General features: G+C 52.8%; 7 protein-coding genes across 7 annotated transcripts; 3 read left to right on the forward strand and 4 right to left on the reverse strand.

Annotated features, from left to right (window-relative positions):
- Positions 1-1,854: 1,854 nt before the first annotated feature.
- J4E83_006540 (uncharacterized protein) lies at positions 1,855-2,640 on the forward strand (the record flags this gene model as incomplete). The annotated part of the gene is made up of 2 exons (XM_049333452.1): positions 1,855-1,863; positions 2,059-2,640. The coding sequence occupies 2 exons, from the start codon at positions 1,855-1,857 to the stop codon at positions 2,638-2,640; spliced, it is 591 nt and encodes a 196-aa protein (XP_049187628.1).
- Positions 2,641-8,040: 5,400 nt separating this feature from the next.
- J4E83_006541 (uncharacterized protein) lies at positions 8,041-10,233 on the reverse strand (the record flags this gene model as incomplete). The annotated part of the gene is made up of 2 exons (XM_049333453.1): positions 8,041-10,191; positions 10,228-10,233. The coding sequence occupies 2 exons, from the start codon at positions 10,231-10,233 to the stop codon at positions 8,041-8,043; spliced, it is 2,157 nt and encodes a 718-aa protein (XP_049187629.1).
- Positions 10,234-11,299: 1,066 nt separating this feature from the next.
- On the reverse strand, positions 11,300-11,975 carry RLP24 (ATPase-activating ribosome biosynthesis protein; the record flags this gene model as incomplete). The annotated part of the gene is made up of 2 exons (XM_049333454.1): positions 11,300-11,862; positions 11,912-11,975. The coding sequence occupies 2 exons, from the start codon at positions 11,973-11,975 to the stop codon at positions 11,300-11,302; spliced, it is 627 nt and encodes a 208-aa protein (XP_049187630.1).
- Positions 11,976-13,826: 1,851 nt separating this feature from the next.
- Positions 13,827-14,214, forward strand: J4E83_006543 (uncharacterized protein; the record flags this gene model as incomplete). Its single annotated transcript, XM_049333455.1, has 2 exons — positions 13,827-13,834; positions 13,968-14,214. 2 exons carry the CDS (start codon positions 13,827-13,829, stop codon positions 14,212-14,214), a joined length of 255 nt encoding a protein of 84 aa, XP_049187631.1.
- Positions 14,215-14,574: 360 nt separating this feature from the next.
- On the reverse strand, positions 14,575-16,583 carry J4E83_006544 (uncharacterized protein; the record flags this gene model as incomplete). The annotated part of the gene is made up of 2 exons (XM_049333456.1): positions 14,575-15,363; positions 15,423-16,583. The coding sequence occupies 2 exons, from the start codon at positions 16,581-16,583 to the stop codon at positions 14,575-14,577; spliced, it is 1,950 nt and encodes a 649-aa protein (XP_049187632.1).
- Positions 16,584-17,766: 1,183 nt separating this feature from the next.
- J4E83_006545 (uncharacterized protein) lies at positions 17,767-19,418 on the forward strand (the record flags this gene model as incomplete). Its single annotated transcript, XM_049333457.1, has 4 exons — positions 17,767-18,005; positions 18,062-18,682; positions 18,734-18,854; positions 18,915-19,418. The coding sequence occupies 4 exons, from the start codon at positions 17,767-17,769 to the stop codon at positions 19,416-19,418; spliced, it is 1,485 nt and encodes a 494-aa protein (XP_049187633.1).
- A 529-nt stretch (positions 19,419-19,947) lies between these two features.
- J4E83_006546 (uncharacterized protein) lies at positions 19,948-21,135 on the reverse strand (the record flags this gene model as incomplete). The annotated part of the gene is made up of 1 exon (XM_049333458.1): positions 19,948-21,135. The coding sequence occupies one exon, from the start codon at positions 21,133-21,135 to the stop codon at positions 19,948-19,950; it is 1,188 nt and encodes a 395-aa protein (XP_049187634.1).
- Positions 21,136-21,600: the final 465 nt, after the last annotated feature.

A 21,600-nucleotide genomic window follows, 5' to 3' on the forward strand; every position in this document is an offset into this window, starting at 1 on the left:
GGTGTTCACGGATATTAGGAGGCGCTATGTCGTCAGTCGTGAGGTCGTCGGGCAATTGGGCCCTCGCGAGTATCCGGGGCGTCGTGGTGTTTTGTGAGGGCGGAGGGGTGTCGTGCTGGGGGTCTGGAGGTCTAGTGCTGAGCAGGGTGAAACGCTGCCGAGGATCGCATCTACAGGGCCCTGGGGGTGGGTGTCGCAGACTCGCCGAGTGTCGAATCGTGGCCGACGGTGAACGGGTGAGGCAGAAAGCTTGTTTGGCCTGTTGCAGATGCGCAACGCCCGCTAAAAACGGCAACACGAGGATGGCGGTAAGGGTGATTAGTCGTCTGGCAGCAGCTGAGACGACACCTGAGGCAGCTCTTCTCCGCGTCTACTACAATAACTACGGCCAGCCTAGAGAGCCGCGTCGTCCGTAGTTCGCGCGTCCAGCCCGCCTTAGTCAGACACGAGCCACGCCAGCTGGGCTGAAAACGGGCTAGCAGACATGACGTTGCGATATTGCTTCTCCCACGCGTTTGGCAGGTGAAGAACTTTATACGCCCTAGCACCATCTCATTTCTTTGACATTGAAAAGACCACTCTAGAGCATACTACTGTGTAAGCCTGGGATTGTTCATTCTGCAGCCTAGACCTCACAACCTCAAGGCTCGTAAGCGCCTACAAGAATAGTACGTCAGCATTCCTGGTCCCTTCCGCTTACAACGCTCGCGTACCTGTCGCTTGCCGGGATGCGCTATGGGCACACCGCTACCAAGAGACACATGCCGAACGGCAGCCACACGACAACGTTGTCCACTCTGCTGCGCCACCACTCCCGTCGCATCCTCGCATCTCCGCCCCTCCTGACATTCCACCTGCCTGACACTCCACCCGAACCTCTGACTAACTTTCCAGATCGAGGCTTGCAACACTACCCGCCATGGCACCAATGACGGTCGAAGAGCTGCAGCAACATCCCGAATTCAACCACACTATCTGGGATCTCAAACCAGAAAAGAAAGGCAGGGCCGTTGTGGCCAAAGACCGTGGCGGTCCCCTTAACATCGCTTACGAGGTCCACGGCCATGGCGACAGACACCTCGTGGTAAGTCGCCCCACTTTCGGTATTAATATCTGCTCCAACATGATGCGCTGCATATCACGCCAAAGAAAGCTTGTTCTTGACCGGGATGCATTTGTAATGTTCCTCTTCTACCAATCCACGGGTACCGGCACCCTGTCACTGTTTCGTTTCAGTCACAATGACCGTCTCAACTCGTCTGCGTCGTGTCTCAGGTTGTCCAACTCGCACACTTATACATTTCGCTCTATAGCCGCTTCCGGCATCTTCCGCACACATTGTTATCGTCAAGACTCAACGACTGACGCCATGTAGTGGGTCATGGGCCTTGGTGGCATGAAGTATGCATGGCAGCGCCAGACGAAAGACTTCGCCCACAACAAAGGCGATCAGTACTCGTCGCTGGTGACTGACAACCGGGGCATTGGCGACTCCGAGAAGCCCACGTCGAGATACTCCACCTCTGCCATGGCGCAAGACCTGGTCGAAGTGCTCGACCACATCGGCTGGACCGGCAAACGTGAGTTGCACGTCATTGGCATAAGCATGGGTGGAATGATAGCTCAGGAGATAGTAAGTCCACTTCATCTTTATCGTCATGATCATCGACTCGGAAGCTACACGTTCCGTTATCGAACACAAATCCTCGACATGTAGTCGCCAGAAACATTTCTCTGGAGTTCTGATACCCAGCATCATCCTGTAATCTCATCGGCGCTTCCATCTTCCGCTCCGCTCGATTGACCCCACCCCCACGTGTTCGATAGTAGAGCACATATGATCTCCGGCCGTGTATGTCGATCGTGGGGGATGCGGCGAAATTGCCTATTGCGGACTGTCGTCATGCCTTGACTATACAAAACCGCTAACAAACATCTAGGCTATGTTGATACCGGAGCGGATATGCACACTCTCTCTCGTGTCAACAGCAGCACAACTGTTCCGAACAACCGTACGTAGCACTACATCACACACCCTTCGTCTGCTCACACCTCCAGGGCTTCCTCGAAAATCTCATAAACCGCGCCAACCTCTTTATTCCCAAATCGCTCGACGCCCAAATCGAAGGCGTGAAGAAGAATCTTTACACTCAAGAATGGCTCGACTCGCCCGACACCCTCGAACCCGTCGTCCAAGCTTTCCCTACGAATGGCGACCGCTTCGCCGCAAACGAACTCTGGAAAAGGCAGCACCCAGAGTACTTTGGTAAGGCGGGTTTCATGCTCCAAGCCATTGCCGCGGGGTGGCATCACAAGAGCCCGGAGCAACTCCAACAGATCGCCACGACTGTTGGCAAGAACAGGATCATGGTCGTGCATGGAACGAAAGATCGCATGCTGACGTTCCCTCTGGGCGTTGTGCTGTGGCGTGGATTGGAGAAAGGCGAGGGTGTGACGGGTAAGGAGAATTGGTTGGGTGTTGAAGAGGAAGATGACGTTTGGCAGGAAGGTGAAATTGAGAAGCATTTCATCAAGGGTCAGGGGCATGTGTTGCCTGCGGAGATGAGGCAAGAGTTTAATGGATGGATTGAAGGGCTGGTTGAGAGGGGGATTAGGCTGAATCGAGAGAAGGGTTTGTAGAAGCAGTACCAACGACTATTCTTCTTGGGCTATCTTTCGTCAGAATGATTGTGCACAGGGGTCTTCCGCCCTACAACTTTCTCGTGAAATAAGTCGATCAAGTTGCCAGTTCTTTCCAAAAAAATGATGTTGCGACCCACATACCATCGGAAACACTAAATCCAATAATATAAGATATACTCGAAACATATTTGATCTTGTACGTTGCATGCCGTACATCCCGACCAGGACCTCGGCACATGAATGGCTGGGCGGGGTACGACGACATCACGACCCGGCATCACCACTCCATTGTATCTCTCCCATCAACATTACAATTTAGAAGCACATGTAGCAACGGAATTGCTAGAACCTAATCAAGCAAATATGGCTCCTCCGACAAATCACCCACCGGTCGTCTTATTCGGCTATGACTGTAAACACGCTCCTGTCCACCCCAAACTTCACCTTGCTGACCAAACCCCAGCAAGCCCCTTCACAAACAAAGTCCGCCTAGCCCTCCGCATCAAAAGAATCCCCTTCTGTAAGCCTCCACCATCCGCACCACCATCCTATCACCATCCCCCCACTAACCCATCACTAACCCATCACTAACGGACACCACCCAGCCTACATCCCCGTCCCCTCCATGCTCCCCCGCCCCCTCATAACCTCAACATTCGGCCTGCAGTACCGCCGCATCCCCATCCTAGCAATCGGACGACACATCTACTGCGACACCTCGCTCATCATCGAGGCTTTGGAGCATTTCTTCTCCGCGGCTGACGATTGGGGTACGGTGTATCCGGAAGCAGTGGGTTTGGGAGTGGGGGAGTGGAAGTATAGGGCGATGGCGAGGGGGTTTGCGGGGTTTTGGACGGATGTAAGTTGTGGTTTTGTGGTTTTGCTCTGATGAGGGAATGGGAAGGGATGGGAAGGGGAAGGCGGAAGGGGAAGAAGTGGTGATCATGTGCTGATTTGACAACAGAAACCCCTCTTCCGCACGACCACAGGTTTCATCCCCCCATCTGTCTGGTCCTCAGATTTCGGTAAAGACCGCGCGCAGCTCATCGGCCACCCCATCCAGCCCGAAAAACTCCAAGCCAAAATCCCAGACAACCTCTCGCTTCTGGACATGCACCTCTCGATGCTGGAACCAATGTTCACGTCGGGTACGTGGGCGATGCCGACGCAGACGCCGAGTTTGGCGGATTTGAGTTTGTATTACCAATTACGGTGGGGTATGGATATTGGGGCCGGGAGGGGGATTGGGGATCTGAGTGGGGGCGGGGCGAGGGATACGGATGGGGAGGAGGATGTTGTGGGGGTGGTGTTTAATGCGGAGAGGTATCCGGGGTTGATGAGGTGGTTCGGGGCGTTTGAGCGATATATTGATGGGCTGCCTGATACGCAGGTAACAGTGAAGGAAGGCGATATGCGGTGGAAGGAGGCGCTGAGACGGACGCCTTTGCTGAAAGATGAAGAGCTGCTGGTTCCTACGGCGGTTGCGCCGCATGAAGTGCTGGATGCTCGGAGAGGGATGGTACCGGGGGCGAGTGTGAGTGTTGTGCCAGATGACACTGGACGCGGTAACCCTACGAAAGGCACACTGGTCAAGATTGGAAGTGAAGAGGTTGTCATCAAGCCGGATGAGAAAGCCGAGTTGGATGTTAGAATCCATTTTCCGAGGCTGGGGTTCATTGTAAAGGTTCCGAAGGGAAGTAAAATGTAGACCACAGACCCCTGTCTTTGATCCTAAAATCGCGCCTATAACCGTCTAAAGACGACAAAGCCCAGGATGAATCCGATCACTACTATCGCTAAGAACAAGAACACGAAGCAACCGCGTGTTGAAGAACGCTTCGCCTCAATATAGAGACCCCAACCTGTAACATCGCTTCCTGGAATGGCTTTGAGTTGTCCAGGTAGCCTCCGTTTCGGAAGCTGGTCAAGAACTGTTCTTTGGCCAGCTGCAATAGCATCAGGATCAAGAAGATCTTGTTTCAACATGTTGAAACCAAGGATCGGCATCACTCGCCGGGTCCGAGATCCTGGAGCTGGGTTGCAAATGTATTCCTTGTCATTTCCGACCATCTCTTCTGGCGGAAGGCAGATACAATAGAATCCCGAATCTGGATGGTAAAGCCCGTTAGTCAAGACGTTACACGAATCTTGGTGTGTATAGACCACAGGGTCGTTGTTGTAATCGAGCGAGAACTGGTGAATAGTCAGTCCTAAGTAAGACGATATCTCTCCTGGAAGCCTACCTTGGCCAAAGTGAAACTTCTGATATCTGTGAGGGTGACCCGATGTTGGTTGGCCAAAAGCCGCTTTCGAAGGTACTGGAATAGTTGACGATCGTCGTTGATGTGTTGCAGATCCTCCTGCGTCAATTTCAACTTCCCTTGAGCGTTTACACAGACCAGCAGGCGAAGGGGCTCCCTTTCTCGACCTTCGAATCCACGTTCAAACGAGGCCGTAGTATGAACTGGGCGGGGTACACCGGAACGAGTCTGCAACTCGCACTCTCCCCGTTCGGCCTCCAAGTCTGTCATTTTCCCATCTCCACCCTGCCGACTTGATGTGCGCAGTATCTGTGCGAAGATCCGAGGCGTCTTCTTCGTGGGAGTCTTGTATCGTGCTTGCAGCTCTCGTTCGAGCTCCCTTACAGCGCCATGGTCTATGTCAACGTACTTGTCGAACATGCGCTTACCACGCTGATGTGAACGTTAGCGTATCTCAGCAAGAACCGCGAAACAGACTTACGGATGTCCAATACACGGGGACTTCCTTTCTAGGCGCTGTGGGTTCGGCTCTACTTTTGCCCGGTTGCAATGCAGCCACATTGTCTTCCAAGAGCTGTGATGATTCGGAAGCATTTGGAGTTTCTTGAAGAATTGGTATTACGTGGTCTTCTATGTCGAACGAAGCGTAGTCTCGGACGTCGACATTCGCAATATCACTGTTGACACCCCTGAGCCCCCGCGTAAAGTCTCGATTTCGAGTGATGAAGAGGATCGACCCGTTGGGCGATATTGGAAGGAAATTGGAGAGTCGCTCCACGGATGAAATCGGATCCGCTGTTGCATGATTTCGCGATATGCGTGAGACGAAGAAGGTGTCGGCATCTTCAGCATTTTCAACCACCATTGTCCATTGCCCATTTGCGATATCGCATAGCCATCTATACACGATTGGACATATGTCGACAGAAGGGTCGTTCCAGTGATTTATCTTCGCCGCTGCGGCGATCGCATTGAAACCTTCTCTGAAACTTGCGCGCGTCTCTGCATTGATCCAAAAAACCCATTTCGTGGGGGTCTGAAATCGTACTCGATAGGCGTATTCGATAGCGAGTCGTGTCTTCCTAATAGCCATATCAGTACCCTGTCACTACTAATAAACGGAGAAACGTACCCAACGCCCGCGGGTCCAATCAGGGACGCCCAGCCACCGTTCTGAGAGCATATCTGATACACCTTCTCCAAGCAGTCGCCATGATGGAATTCGGTTTCGCGCCGAAAAGGAACCGTCCATCGACGTGCCCCAGGTAGATCGATTGGCACTTTATCGTGCAGCGAGCGCTCGGCTTCGTTGCGCAACCGGGTCAAGGCCCTCCCAAACCCCTCGCCGTATATTAGCGGCATGTAGACGTCACACAAACCCAATAGAGAATATGCTGAATCCTCTTCTCTTTTCGTCTGACGTCCCTCAATCCATGATATGCGCTCGTCGATGCTAAACTCTTCTAGTGAACCGCTCTGGAGTGCCAGAACAGGTATCCGGGTTCGAAGATGGAGAGCCTGTAGCAGTGTGACTTTGTCGCCCAGTGATTTGCCCGTTCTCGAGAAGAATTCGACAACTCTCGGCGCAAGCATCTCTTGCAGTGTCCAACCGCGCTGGAACCATCTACTGCTGTGGAATATTTGCACCCATTGTTCCTCGGATATGTCTGCGACAGGCACATCGATTTCCACGTCAGAAAGAAGAACATAGCACTTCTCAGCCTGCTGGTACCACTTGTACATGGAGTTGATGGCTTCCGTTAACTCGGCACTACTGCTCTTGTCAATGCAGCATGTGTCCACCCAAAAGAAATCTAGCTTGTCGCTAGTAGCGCGTTCAGAACAGAAGACTAGCTTGCTGTACCCAGGGATGCGTTTGGCTCGCTCGTCTCTCATATCTGAGAAGGTGACTTCATCTTCGTTCGAACCCCAGGTGTGCGATAAGATTGCGTAAGGCGGGACTTCGTCCTTGAACCGCTCAACAAGGCTGAAGCCGACAGAGTCGGACGAACGTTGTAGAAGGCGCATTGCGATAATTTGGTAAGATCTTGACAGCTTGACACCGATGAAGACGGTTTCTTGCGTAGGTATAGAGAAGTGAGCTGTTTATGCAATACTGCCGTCTGTAGAAATAGACTGGAAGCGTCTGAACGCATTAACAACGTTGGGAGCAGGGCCGAGCATGATCGTTTTGCTGCGGTCAGACGGCCCCGATTGTGGCGCTGTAGGGATGCCTGAAAGCCACTCCCGCTCATTTGCACACGCTTCTTTTTGTGGCGTTAGGCTTTCAGCACAAGGCTATGCACTAGATAGCCATGGAGTAGCAAAGTCAATCGATGCATAGTCTTCGAACAGCGCGACGCATTGCCTTCCTGGAAGCGAAGGTGACCTGTTGGCGTGGGACGAAGTTGATGACGAGATGATCCGAGCAGGTATAAAAAGAAAGTACCAGCGGCGCGTGTTGATGAGTGGTGAGCACGCGCTCAGTTCGACATACTTTGGCCCCCACCCCGCATTTACCCGCAAGCTGCGGATCTTACTTAGCGTTCTCTGGTCTGGTCGCCGACCTGCCATGCTCATCTATTCGAGGCAAGCCAATTGTCAGACACTTGGAATATTGCTAGAGTACTGGATGTTGTAGTGTAGCCATTGGCCTGGCACACTCTGCAAAGCTATCATAGCCTGTGAGTCGCTCCTAGCGTTATCTGTTGCCACTAGTAAAGCCTCTGAAAGCCTTCGGGCCCTCTAAAAGCGGGAGTATGTTAGCCTTGAGTGGTAAAGGCCGCCATTTGAGGACACAAGGCTGTGTCGCGCGTGCAGCGTCTTCGCATCGCCATCCCGGCGCTGCAAGGCTGCACGACATAAAGCTGTGCTCCGACGATCGCGCAATCAGTGGTGCCAGTTCCGTCGTGTATCGACTCAGCTCAACGCACGGGCCCCACCCCAACTTTCACCCGTGAGCCGCAGATCCTCCGCTTTATGGGAATAAGAGTAGCCTGCATACTCAGAAACTGACCTCAGCACGAACATCTGTGGACGCAGCAGTAGTTTTAGTAGTACTTCTTCGTGAAGATGCCGAGAAGAGTGAAATGTAATTCATCTGATACTATTCGAAATCGAGAGCCGCGCGGAGCATTCACGCGATGACCATACCGCGATCTTGCGCTTCGATCCTGTCGAAGGCGCCACGGAATTCAGTAGCGGAACGAGCAATCGCTATCTCTTCGCCTCGCTCAGCATAGAAACCAGCAGCGGCATACCGATGACTGGGAGATTTGTGAGAGCGTACGACGCCGAATGCAGAGCCCGGGTTGCTCAAGCTTGGCTGTAGAGCCTTGCCAGCTTCCCAGTGTTCGTCCCTTACTTCGAATGCAACCACATCGCCTTCACTGTAGGACTCCTTCACATAGGCTGGACTGAGGAAGGAAATGTCGGCAGCCAGTGGGTTGAACCACCCAACAAGCCTCTTGCCACACCGAGCTGCCATGACCACACCACTGATGCCATCTCCACCTAATGCTATGCTCATGTATGGGTGTACGATCCAGTCGTCTTTGGGACAAGCTGGCTGTGTGATAGTTGTGGAGCTGTCGTCCGTACCAGGGAATTCGAAACGTATTCCTCCGCCTTCGCTTGCCATGAGATCCCCATCAGCACCCTCGGCGCTGAGATCAACTATTGGCAGGTCGACGATGGCAATCCTGGCAATTTCCTTGGGGTCGTCTGTAGTACGGACGAGGGGCAGTGCTAGCACCGAGATGGGTCCAAGAACACCGATAAGACGGGGAAGCTTCGAGTCTGTGTCATAAACTTTGCGACGGCCGTTGTACATTGCTGAAAGGACATAGAGCATATGGGCCCGACTAACTTTCTCATCCCGCCGCCAACATCGACCGAGCTGAGTGCACATGGCTAAGAATGTTGTGCTGTTTGCACCCCATATCCCATGGAAGAAGGCGGTAGCTTCCACCAATGTGAAGGATAAGAGTTGTGTCAGAAGCTGATAGTAGAAGCCAAATACAAAGGCCTGGTACTTGAGATATACCGGTCTGTACAGATCTTCGGGAAGCGCATCTGCTTTGTCGACTCGGAGCAGATAGTCTTGCGCAACATGGTTGTGAAGCCACCGCGAGCTGTCTGGTGGCTCCCCTTGTAGAATCCACTCCAGAGCACTATATGTGTCTTCGGTGTCTGCGGGAAGTCCTTGATCGGCGAGCATACCGATGTGAGGGTCGTATTTTTTGCTGACGCGTGTATGGTCAGAAACCTGGAGGGAGTAATAAACCTCTTGAGTGGCTTCATACGGTCCGTCCGCTTGTCCTACCAGTTCCATAGCACCGGCAGCAATCTTCCCACGCTGCCAGGATTGATTCATGAGGTTCTCCAACAAGCGACCGACTCCAAGCGCGTCGATCATTGACTCAGGATTGTCGCGAGGCCATGAGATCTGGAGAGGTCTGGAACTTAATCCTCTTGGGACCGGAATGGTGCCGAAGCCAGGCATTCCAAGACGTTGACCTTCATGATGATACATGACGCATGCTTGTCCCTCGTGGGCAGGGCGACCATCCGTGCAGAGATAGAGATTGACCTTTCTCAAAGCTTCAGCAATAGAAAAGGTGATTGGAGACATGGCATTGAAGACGGCCACATCCCCGTTGAGGAGCCATATCAGCATATGTCTCGTGTGTTCCGTTTCTGCTTCGTTCAGCTGAGGGATGGCACGTGCTAAGGACGGATCGGATGTGCCGTTCGCTAGACTCTTCCGCATCTCCTTCTTGATCGCGAAGGCTATCTCCCTAGCACATCCGAAAGACCTCCAAGACTCGATGTTCTTTTTGATGGTCACTCTCAGTGCAGGTGTAATGTCATCGTCGCGACCCAATACTTCGACAAAGACGTCAATTAGCATCTCTTGAATCTCACTTGATGGCAGACATTCATCCAACGCGGAAGTGATCGCGACCATAACCCACGTGAAGCTGTCCACATCGTCGCGAGCGCTCGCCTTCTTTTTCCGATGATTCGCGTCGCGCAAAGACGATCCAGTTCGCGAGCCTTGCACGATCGTGCCCTTTACCTTTACTCCTTGGTGGACAAAATCCATCATTGGCCATCTCTTCTCCATCTCAGTTGCATTCGCAAGTCCACGCCTTTTGAGTACCGCTTCTCGGTCTTCATCGAGAACATCAAACAGATCGTTGTCGTTTTGTCCAGCGCGAACAAAATTGCCGAACTTTTTGCCTTGGTCGATCAGTAAGGCTAGATCAGAGATGGATAAGCCCAGCTGTAATAGGCCGTTGGTGCCTGCAACGATCGAGACGGCCATTGTTTGTTGCTTGGAGGGGGTCATCTCGACAGGATTTGAGTTTTGACTCTGAACACAAGACACTAAGGCTCCCAAGGCTCCACAAAAGGCTCACAAGAGAGCGTGAGTAGCTCGAAAGGAAGGTAGCAGTGGAGGTGGGGATGACCAAGGCCAGAAAGCCTTCCGCTCTGCGTCACCGGTAAAGCGGACAGCTGTTGCGTGGCGATTGGCAGCAATCTGACAGCCACAAAGCATCATGATACTGCATGCTGGAGTGGTGTCAGGCCCGGCCATTGGCCTGATAAAAGCTGTGAGGCCATCGTAGCCTATGAGCCGTTCATAGCATTACCCGTCGATACCAGTAAAGCAGTTCAAGAGCATCAAGCTTCTCTGGAAGCGGAAGGATGTCAGCCTTGACTTTTGAGGAATGCGCCATTCCCACGCAAGGCTGTGTCGCGCGTGCACCGACGCGAAGAGGCTGCACGCGTAGTCATTGCGGCGCTGCAAGGCTACGCGACATGAAGCTGTGCTCGAACGCCATGTCAATCATTGGAACCAGTGTCCAGTCGTGTCTCCGAACCAACGAGAAGCGCGCTGCGCCGGCCGCAAGTGGCATCGAATGGATGTAGTGGTTGAGGGAAGTAGCATAGGACGGATCAGTGGCAGCGGCAGCCCGGAGCTCAACTGGAGCCGAGCCTCGTCTCGATCGAGATTAGCGCGTCAGTGCGCGATCACGTGGATAGCCTTGGAAGAAGCCACTGTTGGACACGGCTATCCCATAATGCATGCCATGCTCCCCAAGAGTGTCGTGATTAGAGTAATGTCTGATAAAGATGCGGAACCTCAGTGCGATGCATATGATAGATCGCGGTGTGTCAACGTGAATAAGCATTCTCAAGTACATGCTGCATCAATCTACACACCACAAACGAGCTTTTGGAATTGCAACATGCTTTTACTGTGGTATCGAAATCATGTCCGTAATCTACCATAATATGAGACGCCAAACTCCGTGACTGTGTCGGAAGATCGTTCACTGACTGCCGAGACAGTCCTGTTATATCGCGGAAGACATAAATTACCAGTCCTACTCGTCAACATCCATAGCCTCAACACCGCCACCAACCTTCCTCTTCAGCATCTTCTTCGTCTTGGTCTTCTGCTTGGGCAGCTCCTCCTCAAGCTCACTGAGCTCGCTCTCCTCAGCCTCAAGCTCCTTCCTCCTAGCCGCGACCTTGTCCTTGACCTTCTGCACATCAACCTCCATCTCCTCCTGCTCAACCTCCTCCTTGGCGAACCTCTCGCTCGGCGGCAGCAAGTGCTGGTTCTCCTCGACCAACTTCCTGTCCTCTTCACGCTGCCTCTGCTTGTTGCCACGCATGCGCGCCTTGTAGAAGGCGCGCTCTCTCCTCTGCCGGATCTCGGATACACGGCCCATGGCCTTGAGGGTGGTCTGGATGAGGTCGCGGTTGTATCGCACGGGCACGTTGCGGCGCTGGGCGAAGGTGAGGGTCGAGTCGACGGTCATTTCCTTGTTGTGCGCGCGGCGGAAGGATTTGGTCCAGGCCAGCTTGCGGGGGTTGCGCTTCATTTTGAAGTTCTTGTGGCATTTGCTCTTGCAGAAGCGGAAGGCCTTTGCATCGTTGCGCACTGGAAGAGTCAGCAAGGATATCTGTGAGGTGTGATTATCTATGCATACCAAAGGTTATACCCTTGGACGGGTATACCGGCGAAGAGCAGAAGTAGCAAGTCTCGATTCTCATCTTGTCGTCGTGGCGCGAATGCGATCGCGCTCGTTCTTATCGTGGGTAGATATGCGCTTTTCCACGTCGCAGTAATCGTCAGCACGGGCTGAGATCGGGATATATAAGGATCGACCACGCTACACTTAGTTGGCGGTGGTGAGGCGGGTGTCGTGTAAAGGTGTGGAGGTTGAGGTTCGAGAAGTTCGCCGGCTCGAAATTTTGGGTGGCCCGTGCATGCCAACCCACCTGCCATTCTGGCCCGCCAATTGCGATGCTTGTCGACCGAGGCACCTCCGCAAATTTCCTTCTGACCACCTCGCCGCCGCCATCCACCAAAGCATCGCCATCTGACGTATCTCGTACCCGCATCGCGACTTCTACCCTCCCGGAACTCGTACGCCAATATCGCATAGTCGAGCCAGAAGAGCGCCAAAAGATGTCTGCCTGGGTTTGGATATTGGGCGCCGGTGCCACTGCTTTCTTTGTATGGCCTCCAATTTCCCTAGTCACCCTTCTATTATGACTGGATCGGGAACTGTCGGAATATGATAATACACGACGAAGATGTACTGACGGATTTGAATAGGGTCGCGCAGCTCTCGTGGCGTTACGGAGATCAGGCGGTGGAGCCGGAGCACTAGGACGTGGATACTACAAAGGCGGCTTTGAGCCCAAGATGACACGGAGAGAAGCTGCACTTATATTAGAGATGCCGTAAGTCCAACGAATCTTCATATATGCCTTATGGAACCAGAGGACTGACTATTTCTAGCGAACGCGGCATCACGAAGGAACTGTTACGGAAGAAGCACCGATCGCTTATGCTTCTCAACCATCCCGATCGAGGCGGCAGCCCATACCTTGCGACCAAGGTCAACGAAGCGAAAGAACTGCTCGAGAAGGAGGTCAAGGGTTAATTCGATGGGCAAGAGGTGGATGATGTGTATACCAAGACTTTGTACTATATCACGGCATGATTCTCAGCATCAGCATGGCGTTGGACTGAATATGATTAGCGGTTTACGACTCCCTATATGGTTTTGTTCTGTTCATGTCATATGAACTCGGTGAACTCCAGTTTTGCTGACCGTGAAGGATAGTTGCACCACTCTACACCTCCCTGATATCATGACCAGGCGCGAGTCTGGTATCGTCTTGTACGCCAAACCCGGCATGCTCGAGCAATCGGCATTAGAAGTCAAGATTGTTGTCCAGCCGCACTAGTGCATCAGGCATTGTTGTAGGATAGTCATACAGCGCAAACTCCAACCCGCCAGAAAACCCCATGCTTTCCCTGACCCACATATCCAGAAAGCCTTTCAGAGTGCATATAACACGGCCATTGTTCGATCATCCTTGGCCATTCTGATAAGCCTGCAGGCGCGCGTACAGAGACTAAGACAGTTCCGGCGGCCCGAGAGGCAGCGGGCATCAACTGTCACCTTGCCTCATCAAAAGGCAACCGGGCGGCTGTGGGTTCGCTTACCATTACTCCAAAGGCATACAACTCTGCCGTGTTCAATGCAGGAATGCCTCAATCCAGCCTAGTTTGTGGGGATGAGCATGGCCTGTAAGTTCAGCCTTGCGCAATAGAAGAGGGGTATATAATTGTTGCTCGGCCTTCCGACGTCGTTCTTTCTTCCTGTCGACAATACAGTAACCAGTCAGCGAACTCGAAGAACCCAGAAAACCATAGTGATCACGATCACTACCTAGTCAATCAAGTACTAAACGCCCATCATGTCCGGCAACGAGGATGACTACAAACAGCATCAAAAGAACTGGGAGGCCAAGCGAGACGAAGGCTATACTGACAAGGACGAGTGGATGAAGAATGAGCAAGCCAACAATGAAGAGATGCTTGCTGAAATGGAAGCGTAAGCCACCTACCCTCTCATTTACCACGACATCCTTTGATGAGCCACCGCTATGCACCTCCATCACAAAACTGCTTATTATACCGCAAAACATCCTTGAGAGCCGAGATTGACAGCAAAGTAGCGAACGCAGGGGTCGCGAAGAGGCGCGCGATGAATACGGCGACGACGCTGACGAGGGACATGACGACCGCATCGAGAAACTCAACGACACGGAGCAAACGGTGCGGAACAGGATTGCGTATCTGAAGGGTGAATACACATATGATCACGAGCAAGAACCGGAGTCTGAGCCAAAAGCGGGATCTGAGGATGAGCAAGAACAAGAGCCTGCGGTAGAGGAATCTTCGGATATGGAACTTGATTCGGATAGTGATTAGGGTGAGAGGTACTTGGAGTTGATAAACTCATCTCGTACAAGAAAACGCTGGACCGGTTTGCAGACTACATTAAAACAAGAACTCACAGAATAGGTGACTTAACGTCAACGTAGGCTCTAGGGTGGTTAGTGTTTTCCTGGTTTGGCGTAAACTTCTCATTCGCGATTGTCTTTTCGCATGCGAATCGCTTGAAACGAGGAAGCCGGAGGTAGCTCGAAGTCCGATTCAGTGTTGGAGAATGTGAAGAAGTATAGATACTTGGGTCAAGTTCCGAAAGCGCTCATGAAAGCCTGCCTTGGCAATGTGACAAAGCAAGCACCGGTGTCATTCGATAGTATATACAAAGCGCAAAGAAACACCTCAATCATTACCACTACACCCATTCGTCCATCCACCCGCCGCCTTGACAATCTTGTTATTCGCCCAACACCTCGCGCGTACCCAAATCGGCGTACTAAACGTCGCATACCACTCGTGCCCATCATGATCAGCCGGATTGTCAAAGTACTCGAACTTCCAAAAGGTTGTACCAAGGCCATAGCAGCCATTCATGTTAGGCCGAAGAGTGTCTTTCCCGTAATCCCAGGTCGAGAAGCCAGCACCCTCGACCTTGTAGCGTCCGTGAGTCCCCTTGTACCAGCCCTCGCAGCGACCATATGGCGCTTTTGGCGGCGGCCAGGGGCGGTTACTGCGGCGGGGATTGAGCTCGTACTTGTAGTCTCCGCCGCCGCGAATGTATCTGCCACCACCCTTCCAGTTCATGGGGTTATCGGATGTGTCGCATGAGTTCATAATCTTCTTCATTGAGTCCACGCACTCGTCCTTGTCGAATCCCGAAACACCATTGCTGAGGGTGACGACGTAGTCGTGCTGTTCTGGTGTGCCTTCGTCGTAGGTCTTGGAGTAACTCCAGTTGATCTTGTTTTTGTCGTGCTTGTCTTGAACTTCCTTGCAGAACCCCTCGTAGTTCTCATTGGTGCGGTTGCCACTGACGTAGAATTTGCTACCCGTCTTGGAGAAACATGTGAACTCGTCTTTGACGGCGGTGCAGGCGGGTGAGTCGACGCCCAGAACGATGGCGCGCAGGTCCATGAGTTCTGAGATGGCGAAGGAGGCTATGGTCAGGTGGCCGGCTTCGTTGGGATGGAACTGCGGACGTCAGTCAAGGAACGTTGGCAGACATATGCCTGGATGCAGCTAGTACTTACGTTACGGCCAATCGTGTCGGGCATGCCCATGCCAAAGGTCATATCGAAGCCACCATCCCCAGGGCAGCCTGGTGGTGAGGGAGCCCGGGCGTCGAGTTTGTGCTTGACAGCAGCACGTGGATCAGGTGATTTGTAAAGGATGGAGTCGTAGAGTGTACGTTCGAGGTTTCGGTCGCGAGCCTCCATCATAGCTTTGATGCGATTTACCTGGCGTTTCTCCGAGTTGGAGAGCCTCGTCGAGTTTAGAATCTCCTCAAAATCCATGTCGCGCTTGCGTAGCTCCGTGCGCTCAAAATCGTTTTGCCATTCATCCCAAGGGTGCGTGTCGGGCTTGATGAAGTGCATGTTCGGTTGCTTTGGGTCTGGATAGTCGCCATTGCTACTCGGCGAGCACATTCGGGCGTCCACCTCATTCGAGACCCAGTAATCCCAATCAGCGTAGCCAACTTTGTACTTGATCTTATCACTCTTGGCGGCTTTGTCAACAGCGTCGCGAATCGCCTGGTTGATGTCAAGCACCAGCTGGTTGAAGACGTGGCGACGTTCGATAGTGAGAGCTCGGTACGAGGAACCTAATGGGAGAAACCAAAAGAAATCCCATGACTGGCGATCGCAATTGTCTTCCTGTGTGTCGAAGAATTGAGCATAGCTGTTCACGACGACGATGCCGTCGTCGTTCATCTTCTCGTTGAGGGCTTCCAGAATCTGAAAGATGTTGTCGGTGATGATATTCTTGGCATTTTCCTGGGCCTTTGCGATGACGGTCTCGCAGGCGGAGGTCTTGCCGTAGGGCAGCATAATGCAATCTGCGATCATCTTGGCAAGACAAAGGTCGTTTCCGCCAGAGGTGAAAGTGACGAAGTCGAGCTTGCCTTCTAGGGCCTGCGCCTGCTGATAGATTTGTTCAGAACGATCGCCGCTGCAGGCGAGATATTGGAAGCCGCCGTCCTTTTCGATGTGAGCACCAAACTGTGCCTCTATGACCTTGGGGTATGCCATGTCATATCTGGAACACTTCCAGTTGTCTCGAACCTCTTCCAGCCCACTTGGCACTCTGATAGCTACCTCGTCCGCGGTGATCCTGTGGCCGAGAGGTCTTCCAGCACCGATGCCGGCTGTGTAGCTATCGCCAATGGCTGCCCAGCGTTTGATCCACTCCATACTGCTTGGATCATCATCCCGCTTGCGAAGAGTAGGTGGTGTCGGCGAGGAGGACGAGTTGACAGATGAGGCAGCTTCTGAACGTTGATATAGTCTTGCACTTCTGGCATGTCTTCCATGGTGTGCGTGGTGTGGAACGTAGCCATTCGTCGAGCTGATCAGGACCGAGAGGCCCAAGATCAACGTGATAATCATGTCGATTGGTGTTACCGGACTAAACGAGAGACATCAATGAAGAACGAGCGTGAGGCGTAGGGCGAATGACCAACGTTGCGAGCGTGTGAGCTAGGCTCATAGACTATGAACAAGCAAGCAAAGCTTCGGAAGAGACGGGAGAAGAATTAGCCAAAGGCGGTTGATGATCAGGCGTCTGGATGTCGGGATGACCCTTCGCCGCTTCAACGCAGCACCATGATTCTCAGCCAAGACCAGACTATGGATATCGTCAATGAATTCACCCTGGTAGTCTGCAGGGTGACATTTCGGTTGCGAGAACTAGATGAACGTTCCCGTCTGATATGGGGGCGAAAAGCCTAAGTCGGATGAGGCAGGCAGCATTGTATGTACGCGATGCTACCCAAGACAAAGTCTCTTTGGTGGAGACCTACCCAGGTACCATCAGCGTATCGGCCTGACAATGGTAGAATCCCATCCAGGTACGTACGAATACACCACTCACGAGCCAGCTCATTTGCGTTCACAACCTAGGCGCATGCTGCAGGGCGTACCTGCATCAACGAGATAGTGTCGGAGGTCGCTGATAGAGGTTAAAACGATGGAGGTGCTCGGCGGCTAAATGCAGGGCGGAATTTAGTGGCGTCCGGGCTCGGCAGGGTCCTCGCGTTGACCCACCTTGACAAACTCAACCTCATCCTTCGTTCATCTTGGCACATACATCGCGCCGGAGCTGACACTACAGCAAATGAGTTTCTTATTGATTTCGCCTTGCTCGCCTACGGGCCTGGTGGCATGTTTGCCAGGCCACCCCTGATACCCGCAGCTGTGAGCCAGGTACGGGACGGGAATTGGCGCTGCGCGCCGCTCGACCATCGTCCGGTCGTGAATATGTCGTCCCACTCGGTATCACTACGCTCTTCGTCAGGCTGTCGTTCTAGCTGGGGACATTGATCGCGCTTTTCTTGTTTCTTGAAACTTGTTGTACAAACACTCATTCCACATCATCATGACATCCAGAGGTGTCTCATTCAAGGGCCTGGCCCTCAGCCTGGGCCTCCTTCTGACTGCGGAAGCACTTGATCTGGGCTCTTTCGGCGGACAGGCGGAAGTCAGGCTACTCATGGAGAACGTTGCTGGCCAGGAAACCACGCCTGAGGCTAGAGAGATGCTTATCAAAGCAAATGAGAAGCCCGACTACACATGCACTGCAACCAAGTCATGTGACCTTGGATGCTGCGGACCTCTGTAAGTCGTCGATATGAACATGTATTATCGGCCATGATGTTAATGATAGTCGTTAGCGATGACACCGGTACCGGTGCCTGTGGCTTTGGTCCCGTCTTCTGCGGCGACAAATGCACCAGCGATTGTAGTCGTAAATCTGAATGCGATCCTGGCACCTGGGGTCTCCAGTATGCGAACCTCACCACTTGCCCACTCAACGTGTGCTGTAGCGAGCATGGCTTCTGTGGCACGACGGTTGACTTCTGCGGCCCCAATCCTGTGCCGCATCCCCAGTGCGACCTCTCGCAGCGGAGTGCCGACGCGCGCACCATCGGCTACTACGAGGGCTGGAATTTCCAGCGCCCTTGTGGTAACATGGAGCCTGAGGACATTCCCTTGGGTCACTGGACGCACATTAACTTTGCCTTTGCTCTCATCAACCCCAATACGTTCCACATCGAGGACATGGATCCAGGTACCGGATCACGATACGGTCGTGTAGCGGCCCTCAAGGAGAGGCAGCCTAACCTCAAGATCTGGATTGCTGTTGGAGGCTGGGCTATGAACGATCCCGGCCCGTACCGGACCGCCTTCTCCGACATGGCCGCCAGCGAAGCAAACCAAGACAAGTTCTTCGATTCACTGTTGACTTTCTTGAGGCGATATAACCTAGATGGCGTTGATCTCGACTGGGAGTAGTAAGTGACAAACTCTCATCATCTCTGGCTAAGCTGACACACGCGCTTCAGTCCTGTGGCTGAGGATCGAGGCGGCATACCCGAAGACTTCGACAACTACGTCAATCTTCTGCGGAGGCTTCGCGAGCGCTTGAACTCATCAGGTCGAGAATACGGCATTAGCCTGACTCTTGTGAGTAGCAACCAGTCCCTGCTATACTTTTTGTTGTTCCATCGCGACTGACCCCAATAGCCTGCCTCTTACTGGTATCTCCGCGGCTTCAATCTCCAAGGAATGGAGCCATATCTCGACTGGTTCAACATGATGACGTACGACATCCACGGTGTCTGGGACGCCAGCATCGACAGTCTCGGCCCTATTGCCCAGGCTCATACGAACTTGACCGAAATCAAGATGGGTCTCGAGCTCCTGTGGCGCAACAACATCAACCCAGAGCGTGTTGTATTGGGTCTTGGGTTCTATGGTCGCAGCTTCACGATGAAGGACCCTGGATGCATGACGGCTGGCTGTGAGTTTAGCGATGGCGCTAATGGCGGCGCATGCACGGGCACGCCCGGCGTGCTGTCGGCGGCGGAAATCAACGAGGTCATCGCTAATGGCGCCACTGTCACCCACGATGAAGAGGCGGCTGTCAAGATTGTCACTTGGGACTCGAACCAGTGGGTGTCATTCGACGACACTCAAACGTTGGGAACAAAGGTCGATTTTGCTCATCAGCACTGCTTAGGAGGGTAAGTGCGACGATTTTGTTCTTGATGCATCGCAAATCTGTGACCATTTGCTAACAACAATGCAGAACCATGGTCTGGGCTATAGATCTCGACGATGGTACGCTTACAAAAGCTCTCGGCGAAAACATCGAGAGACTGCCGATGCCCACGTACAAACCAAGACAGCTCTTTGAATGCGGTGCAAGGCCTGAGTTGTAGCTAGCAACCCGAGCGTGTTCGCATAACAATTTCATTACCCTTTCGTTATGAGTGACCCTCATAGCCATGAATCAATCGCAGTCGCAAATTATCTTCTACTCAATAGCAAAGATCCTTGCCCGTCCGCGTGAAGTCCGCGACCAGTGCACGGCCTGCGGGGGCCCGCTTGCCTTTATTTATTCCCTCGACAAGATCAACCCCCAGTTTCACGGGGTGCTTACACTGCTATGGTGACATGTATATGATTGTAGCTAAGAGTGCCCAGTAATTATCACGACGTTCTATTTACATGATCTATAAATGAACTTGGCGGGTACTTGCATACACGGTACTCATCAGCATGCACCATCTTTGGTGTCCCCGGCGCGAGAAAATTCTTTACTGCTCCTCGCCTTCCCGAGTCTGCCATGAAAGCCGCTTGAACCTGAATTGTGCGGCACCTCCAGGGTGGAAGGCGTGGGATCGCCGTAGAGCGCGACTAGCCGGTCGACATCCATGTTGCTTGGGCGGTGACGAATCGGGATGATTTGGTTCGGCATGGAGTCTTTTTTGTATTTCATGATGATACGTCGGTTCGCGCCATTATCGCCGCCACCAGCTTGAGAAGGATACAACATGATCGAATCTGGGTCAAACTGCGCGTCTATAACCATGTTCGCAGTGTTGCTAATGGGAAGCCAATCAGCAGCACTGAAACCGTATTTGCTGGCAACGCCGCGCAAGACACAAAGGTTGTTGTACTCTCCCTGCAAGATATCTCGCTTTCTGGCGTCCACTTCCGTATCAATCAGGACCTGTACTGATTTGTGGATCTTATAATGGTCTTCTAGGTTTCCACAATTGAAGTCGTCGGTCTCGAAGTACTTTTTCCCGGTCATTGGAACGCTCCAAGAGGGCCCAGTGATGCTGCTCTGTTCCCAGTAATACGGATTTTGGTGCTCGTGAGCAAGGCCCCAGGCGTGACCTAACTCATGGGCGATATTGGCGGGGGTGTTTTCTTGACCGACACCTTCCTTGTCAGAAAGGTGCATGGTTGGCCCACGGACGGCTGTCGTGGGGTTGTCCACGATCTCCTGTGCGTCGACCACGGGAATGCCCAGCGTCGTGGAAAACCTGCCGTAGTCGTTGTAATGGATGTGCAACACTGAGTCGCGCTTGTCTTCAGACTTGCATTCTGCATCTGAGACTTCCTCGTACTTGAAGCCATGTCTATTGAGCTGAGCCCACAGTTCAATGGCCGACCTGAAGAGGCCCTCGAGCTTATCGTGACCCTGCGAGTTTTCGAAGCAGTATCTGATCGTCTTTTTTGGCCAGATGCGGGGTAATTCTGCTTGACCTGGCCGGCTCTCGATGGAAAAAGCGCGCTTGCTGAGCGACGAAGTCGCGTTGATGGTTTCGATGGCTGAGTAGTCAGGGCGAGGGTTTGTACGTTTGTTGGGTGCTTTGGCCTCCCAAAACCTACTGCCACCAAGAACCCCTTCGGCGCTAGCGAGCAAAAAGATGATAATGGGAAAAAGATGCATGTCGAACGAGTGTGTTGGTGAACGAGTGTATGAGTGAATGAGCTAACGAGTGACTTCCACTCGAGACGGCGAATTGGTGATATCCAAAAACCAAGCAGCGGTAACAAGTATTCAAAGATTAATTGCGCCGAGTGAACAGCACACAACTTACCTGGACTCACGCCCCATCCGACCCTGGTCTCGGCCTTGCGCAAGGCTGCCTACGCAGGTAGATGCTCATCTCTATTGTGACCTTTCGCTTACAGTCTCTTTCGATAGAATGCGCCAATAAATTTTGCCGGTGTGCAGTTCCCGCCCTGATGGTCATCCAGTCAGCATAAGATGTTAGCTTCAATCATACGTCCCCACTTGTCCCGGTCGTGGTAATCGAAAAGGGCAGGTCCCGACCCCTATCAATTACGCCCTGCTTGCATCCCATATGAGCTATGCTTGGCAGAATCCTGAGGCTAAGGCATGCAATGTAAC

Source organism: Alternaria metachromatica (genome assembly GCF_023757995.1).
Source record: "Alternaria metachromatica strain BMP 0045 chromosome Unknown scaffold_14, whole genome shotgun sequence".
Classification (NCBI taxonomy): Eukaryota; Fungi; Ascomycota; class Dothideomycetes; order Pleosporales; family Pleosporaceae; genus Alternaria; species Alternaria metachromatica.